Raw genomic sequence first — 8,193 nt, forward strand, 5'->3', positions numbered from 1 at the left:
CACTGTATATATATATATATATATATTAATTCATATTAATTTATAATTTATTTTTTATTTATCATATATTACATATATATATACAGATATGTTTAATTTATGCAATTTCTATTATTCATATTTAAAAATATTTTTTATATGATTATGAAACTACAATTTAAATTCAACATGAAGTGTCATTAAAAAAACGTTTTTCAAAAAAAACAAAATTTACTTTTTGTGTGAAACAGGGTATTTCAACTTGTGTTGTCACGATACCAACTTTTTGACTTCGATACGATACCTGACTAAAATATCCCAATACTTCTACTGAACCGATACCATGACAAAAACAAAACAACAGGAAAAGTAATTAAATAACAGATGACCCACATGGAACTTATAGTTCATTATTTTATCTATTAATTAAAAAAAAAAAACTCTTTGACCAGTGTGTGCCTACCCTGCTTTTTGAGCATTTTGTTTATTTTATTTCAAGTAACAGAATAAATTTTATGATAGGTTTAGTTAACTATAAAAACCCTGGTAAAAAAGTAAACGGGGTCAATTTTGATCGGTAACTAACTCTAACTTTTAATCAATAACTCTAACCTAAGTCTAATATTTGAGGTGTAGTTCCTATCAAAACCACGCTCATGTGCATGTTGAATCACTTACACAGTGTTCATGTTGTGGTTTGTTTTCAGGTGGATCACGTGGACAAGAGCGGCCAGTGTGCGCTGGTGCATGCGGCCCTGCGGGGTCATTCAGAGGTCATCGAGTGTCTGCTGGAGCTGAGCTGGAGCAGTGAGGGTCAACAGGACCTGAGCCTGAAGAACAAAGCCCTGCAGCAGGGGCTCATCGCGGCCTGCAGTATGGGACACATTCATGTGAGCTCTCACACACACACACACACAGACACACACACATACACATACACACACACACACACAGACACACACACATACACATACACACACACACACACAGACACACACACATACACATACACACACACACACACAGACACACACACATACACATACACACACACACACACAGACACACACACATACACATACACACACACACACACAGACACACACACATACACATACACACACACACACACAGACACACACACATACACATACACACACACACACACAGACACACACACATACACATACACACACACACACACATTTACAGGGGCATTTTTAACTTTTATGAGGGCAAATTGTTTTTCTAACCACCTAAAAACATGTAGTGTGTCACCAATTTGTGTCAAATGATTCAGTTGAGTTATTTAATTAATGATTAATACTCTGAAAATTGCATCTGGTACTTATAAAATCAAATCAGCATCACATACAAATGCAGGTGTAAATAATGCACAATAAATAATCTGTTAGAATACAGTTCATTACGAATATACAGCTCGATACTGTCAACCATAGCAGCAGATTTTGATTTATTCAGTTGTGGATGTTTTCTTGACATTCAGTGTTTTCAGAGCTGATTTTTTAGGATTTGTTTTTCCACTTTAACTGTCTGACAGTAGCATGTGCGAAAACAACCACACTAAACCCATATAAACCTAAACATCATAAAATTATATATAGTTTATACTATATATAAACTAAAACCTAATATTTTACAAAATATGTCAAATGTTGGATTTTTTTTAAACCCATAGGAATTTATTACAATATCTGAGACATTTCCATCGCCATCGATGTCATTTGTGACCCTGGACCACAAAACCAGTCATAAGGGTAAATTTTTTAAAATTGAGATTTATACATCATCTGAAAGCTGAATAAATAAGATTTCCATTGATGTATGGTTTGTTAGGATAGGACAATATTTGGCCGAGATACAACTATTTGAAAATCTGGAATCTGAGGGTGCAAAAAAATCTAAATATTGAGAAAATCGCCTTTAAAGTTGTCCAAATGAAGTCCTTAGCAACACATATTACTAATGATAATACATTTTTGATATATTTACTGTAGCAAATTTACAAAATATCTTTATGGAACATGATCTTTACTTAATATCCTAATGATTTTTGGCATAAAATAAAAATCGATAATTTTGACCCATACAATGTATTGTTGGTCCAGTGCATTTGTGGTCCAGGGTCACATTCCAAGTCTTGGTTATTTTCTGACCCTAGTGCATCCACATACACAAGCTCACATATTTGTACACATAAAAGGAGTTTAAGTGGATGTATGTGCAGTGAACTCGAGACCCAGGCCCTGAAGTATAATGAATCTTTTAGATGTTGTGAGGATGCGGTTGCCATGGGAGATCAGCCATAGCAACACGCTGGTCTCTTAGGTCAAGCTGTTTGAGCCTATAAAGAAACGAAGGGAAGAAGCTCTTGTGCGTTTGATTTAGCGTTGGGATTCTTCCAGCATCAGCGCTTCAATCGGAACTTATTCGACCCAGATAGTTTTCTTTGTTGCTGTCGAGAATTATTGCAAATCTTGCCAGTAGTGGGTGAAATGAGAAAATGAAGCAGCCATGAAACTGTTATTTTATTAACTATATTTCTTTGTCCTTATGACACTATTTCAGTTTTTTCCTTGCATTTTTCCTTGTACCCAGCGTGAATGTTTTTAATTTTTATCACTTCATTGACGGCAGTGTTATTTTAGTACAATTGATATACTATTATAGTTTTTGTTAATATTTTTAATAACTGTAAATTTTATTTGATATTTTCTGTTTTCTCTATAATTTTAGTTTAATTTTAATTTTGTTGTTTTATTAGTGTTTTTACAATTTTAAGTTTATTTTATTTTATATTTTCAGTTTTCTCTATAATTTGTTTAATTTTAATTTTGATGTTTTTAATAGTGTTTTTATTATTTAAAAAGTTTATTTTATTTTCTGTTTTCTCTATAATTTTAGTTTAATTTTAATTTTGTTGTTTTTATTAGTGTTTTTATAATTTTAAGTTTATTTAATTTTATATTTTCAGTTTTCTCTATAATTTGTTTATTTTTAATTTTGTTGTTTTCATTAGTGTTTTTATCATTTTAAAAGTTTATTTTATTTTATATTTTCAGTTTTCTCTATAATTTGTTTAATTTTAATTTTGTTGTTTTTATTAGTGCTTTTATAATTTGAAAAGTTTATTTTATTTTATATTTTCTGTTTTCTCTATAATTTTTGTTTAATTTTTATTTTGTTGTTTTTATTAGTGCTTTTATAATTTGAAAAGTTTATTTTATTTTATATTTTCTGTTTTCTCTATAATTTTTGTTTAATTTTTATTTTGTTGTTTTTATTAGTGCTTTTATAATTTGAAAAGTTTATTTTATTTTATATTTTCTGTTTTCTCTATAATTTTTGTTTAATTTTTATTTTGTTGTTTTTATTAGTGTTTTTATCATTTTAAAAGTTTGTATTAACATTTATTTATTTTAGTACAAAAATGAGAAATGTTTCTGAAATAAAATAAGGTTAAAGTTTTATTTATTTATTATTATTTCAGCTAAAGATTGTATTTCAAGTAACAAAAATGTTTTGCATGGTTTTAGTTTTAGTTAAATATAATAACTCTGAACGACCGTCAGACTGTCATTCTTAAAATCCATTTTAATCATGTACCATGTTGTAGTTCCTCATTAAATTCCCTGCCACTGGAGAGTAACTTCACCAAAGCCAATTTTTCCCCACATGTGGCGTTTAATGACCCTGGTTTCAGCCCGTATCTGCTTCTTCATTTGCTGTTCTGTTCTAATACTGCGTTTGATTGATGTGAGCTGGTGTTTTGGCAGGTGCTGGAAGGCTTGTTGACGTTGAGTAATGAACTGGCGGTGCAGATTGATGCCCACGACACACTGTGGGGCGAAACAGGTACGTTCAGTTCTTCTTCATGTTTTTATCTCTCGTCTCTCTCACAGTGTCATTATTTCTGTTCCATTAGGAGTCAGAATTGCAGTCGGTGGGAAGCTTGTAGTGAATTGTGGGTGTCTGTAGATACATACATCATCAGTAACGAGCCATGCACTGCAAAAAATGGCTTATCTTACTTAGTATTTTTGTCTTGTTTCTAGTCAAAATATCAAAAAATTCTTAAATCTAGATACTTTTACTAGATAAGCCAAATGACTTAAGATATTTAGTCTTGTTTCCAGGGGAAAAAACTAAATTAAGCGCATTTTGCTTAAAACAAGTAAAATGATCTGCCAGTGGGGTAAGTAAAATACTCTTGTTTTAAGAATATTTTACTTACCCCACTGGCAGATAATTTTACTTGTTTTAACTCATGAAAAATTTTTTGGCCACTTTAAAGAAGCTTTGTGCAATGGAAAATCTCTATGGAAGTTCTTCAAGGAACCATAATGGCAGCAAAAAAACAACAACATGTATTTATTTGATTATTTATTTACTTTATATAAGAGTGAAGAGTGATACATCTAACACTGGCCTCTCTAGTGCTAAATCGTTAGTGATTTATATACTCTCTTTAGGTTAAGTAAAGTAAATCACTAATAATCCAGCATTGTGAGCGGACGTCTCAGGGCCGATATTGTCGGAAAAGCTGTTATTGTCATCTCAGGTGCTGTTCGAAGGGGTTTGTGACAGACTAGCGCTGTGATGATGAGTGACTCAGCTGCGTGTGCAGTCTGATGCTGCTCTACATTATGATTATTCGAGTTTAAGGTTTGCTGTAGTTTGTGAGTTTGAGATGTGGCTGCAGTCACGAGTCCATTAAGGTCAGACGTGGGCATTCATCTCAATTAATTACACATCTCTGCATCCGGTGTGACCTTCAGTGGCTTTATGTGCCGCTGTAAAGGAAGAGAAACCGCTGTATTGTATCTATTGTGAGATAGAGGGAGAAATGAAGTCAATTATCCAGAAGAGACTGTGAAAAATCCTAGATTGAATCTTCGAAACAAACCGTGTGCATCTCAGCGGTTTAAGGAACGCAAAAGATAAATACAAGACCTTGAGCTAATAAGTGCATCGTCACTTTAATGACTTTTTATGATGAATGTTTGATAATTTAATTGGTACTTATTGTACATTTACTGTATGGTGAAGCTTGCATTTCATTCATGGTACACATACTGTACGTGGGTGGGCGTGTGTTTAAATGCATTCATCTTTCTGAAGCTGTAGTAGTTTAGTTTCAATAAGAGCTCTGTGTTCACTGAAGAGGAAGTTTTGAGTTACAGTATGAGATAGAAAGCTTCAGTATATGACATGAGGCCACACAGATGCATCATTTATGTGTGTTTGTGGTGTGTGTGCATTGAGGAAGCCAGCAGAAAGTTGAACCCGAACCGATATTCAACAGATAAGAGTTTTAAAGCAACACAGGCCTTTCTCCAGGCAGCTGTTTACCTCAGAAAACCTGAAACGAGACACCTTCTCACTGAACATGGGTTTTCCTTTGGCTCTATACTTTATTTTTGAAATTGATTTTATAATAATGAATAAATCCTTTCATTAATTCAATATGGATTTCAAGGCCTGGAAAAATCATGAAAATGTATTTAAATCTTTTAGTATCTAAATATAAACATACATATTTTATTAACTGCAGATTGTTCTTTGACAGTGTAATCTTTGTAAAATTATTATAAGTCTAGTAATCATCAATGACTGAAAAAAATGAAAATACAGTAGGAACCCTGAATTTGAACCTTGTGCATGAAACAATATGAATTCATTTCTTTAAAATCATTCCCCATAAAGAGAAATACGGGCTAGGTTCAGGTGCTGCCTGTTTTTTAGAAGCGGTCCTTCAGCACCAGAAGAGCAGAGATGTTCATTTCTTCTGAGTACTCTTGAGTTCTTTAATCTTCAGACCAGGATCAAACCTCTCTGGTCCTGGACCAAGCAGAGCTCAGATGGTCATTTCCTTTATCAGACCTCCAAACACATCTTTCTCAAGCGCTCTGGATTCAGCAGATCCATTATAAAAGGCTTTGGGGAAAACTTGTGGGTTTTCTCCTGTTCAGATGTGTATTTCCCTGAGTAAACTTTGTCAGTGTGCTGGCTTTTGTTTTTGTGTTATTGATTATCAAGCCCATAATTGTGTTTCTTCATTGTTGAAATTGCAGTCCTGCTAAACGCTTTTTAGTGAAAATGTTATGATGCACTGAAATGAAATTCAGTGTGGCTGAATTTTATTCCTCTGATTGCAGAGTGTCTAATTAATTACTATGTGTTGTCATCAGATAAAGTTGTAATGTTTCTAATGTTGCTTGGATGGATGGATGGATAGATAGATAGTCAAACAGACGATAGATAGATAGATAGATAGATAGATAGACGGACGGACGGACAGATAGACGGATGGATAGTTAGATGGATGGATAGACGGAATGATGGATAGTTAGATGGATGGATGAATAGATGGACGGACGGATGGATGGATAGATGGATGATGGATGGATTGATGGACAGACGGACGGATGGATGGATGGATAGATGGATATATGGATGGATGGATGATGGATAGATGGATATAGATTTCCTGTTTCTCGGCACAATGAACTCTATGTCAGAAGATCAGAGAGATCTGTATTCCTATGATTTGAGCTCTTTGATTTGTGTCAGATTTTTTGTGTGGATCCAGACCGCAAATTCACAGTGTTTATAGATGCATTGTGGGGGATCGTGTGGTTCTGCTCAGGTTAGCAGTCGCCGTCCATGTTGAAGTGGTTTGGTGATTGTCACTTCTCTTGTTCCTCTGAGCTCTCGCTGTCTGATGGATGAGCTGCACTGTCAGACAGACAGATAGATCTGTTAGCATTGACCTACACATGAATCTACAGCTAAGAGCCGCTGTGGAATATTAGATCTGCTCTGCAAAACATTAAAGGGGTCATATGACGTTGCTAAAAATAACATTATTTGGTGTATTTGGTGTAATGCAATGTGTTTATGCGGTTTAAGGTAAAAAAAAACACATACTGTACATTATTGTTGCTCCTCTATGCCCCGCCTTTCTGAAACGCGTAGATGTTTACAAAGCTCATCGTTCTGAAAAGCGAGGTGTGCTCTGATTGGCCAGCTATCCAGTGCGTTGTGATTGGCCGAAAACCTCAAGTGTGTGACGGAAATGTTACGCCCCTTACCATACTATGATGCTGTGTCCCGGCCGGAGCGACGAGACAAAAACATTAAAACCCATTATAAACAAGGTATTTGTTGCATCCAGTGGGGACATAATCACTGATTATAATTACCTATACTGTCTTTTTACGCTGTGTAGCGTATCGCGCTGCGTAAAGAAAGTTCTCAGTTGCTCTGAGTTGTTGAACATAGTGTCCAGTTTATCGACCACTTGCTCTCTTGACGTTATACCAACTACGCTACTAAAGGAAGTGTTGGACGCAGTTGCACCTAATATTATTTCCATTATCAACAATTCCTTACAGACAAGTTCAGTTCCATCCTGTTTTAAACATTCAGTGGTTCATCCGCTGCTAAAGACAGCAAATCTGGATCCTGCTGATTTTAACAACTATAGACCTATTTCAAAATTGCCATTCTTATCAAAAGTATTGGAGAAAGCTGTTTTAAATCAGTTATCACCTTACTTAATTGAAAATAATATATTGGATCCTTTTCAGTCTGATTTTAGATCTAAGCATAGCACTGAATCGGCCTTGTTAAGAGTGGTAAACGACTTGTTATTATTTGTGGATTCTGGAAATTGTGCAGTTTTGGTACTGTTGGATTTAAGTGCGGCGTTCGATACAGTAGAACTTTTAAACAGGTTAAAAACTGAGGTTGGTATTTGTGATTCGGCCTTAGATTGGTTTGAATCATATTTTCCTGCGAGGAGTTTCTCTGTGGAGATAGGTCAGTCTCATTCATCACCTGCCTCTGTTACTGGTGGGGTGCCGCAGGGCTCCATCTTGGGCCCGATTTTGTTTGCTTTATATATGCTCCCTCTTCGTTACATTTTTGAGTTTCACAAGGTCCCATATCACATTTATGCGGATGATACCCAGTTGTACATGTCAATTAAACCTGGGTCAAAGTCCTTATCTGACTTGCTTGCTTGTGTAAACGACATTAAAAGCTGGATGGGTGATAATTTTCTTCAGTTAAATGAAAACAAGACTGAAATCATTCTATTTGGCTCCCCCCATTTGGTTAACGGTATGTCCTCTAGTTTAGGATCCTTGCAAGCAAATATCCGTACTCATGTAAAGAATCTGGGTGTTG

The 8,193-nt window shown here is 34.8% G+C and overlaps 1 protein-coding gene across 1 annotated transcript in view; it reads left to right on the forward strand.

Annotated features, from left to right (window-relative positions):
* Window positions 1-3,855, forward strand: part of LOC107739047 (protein TANC1-like) — a gene marked incomplete at its 3' end in the record, with an annotated part of 173,052 nt that extends 169,197 nt beyond the window's left edge. The window contains exons 17-18 of the mRNA XM_016551016.1: window positions 687-869; window positions 3,777-3,855. Coding sequence (XP_016406502.1) covers window positions 687-869; window positions 3,777-3,855 — 262 coding nt within the window. The remainder of the gene's footprint in view (window positions 1-686; window positions 870-3,776) is intronic.
* Window positions 3,856-8,193: the final 4,338 nt, after the last annotated feature.

This window comes from Sinocyclocheilus rhinocerous, unplaced genomic scaffold (genome assembly GCF_001515625.1).
Source record: "Sinocyclocheilus rhinocerous isolate Xijiao unplaced genomic scaffold, SAMN03320098_v1.1 scaffold1096, whole genome shotgun sequence".
Lineage (NCBI taxonomy): Eukaryota > Metazoa > Chordata > Actinopteri > Cypriniformes > Cyprinidae > Sinocyclocheilus > Sinocyclocheilus rhinocerous.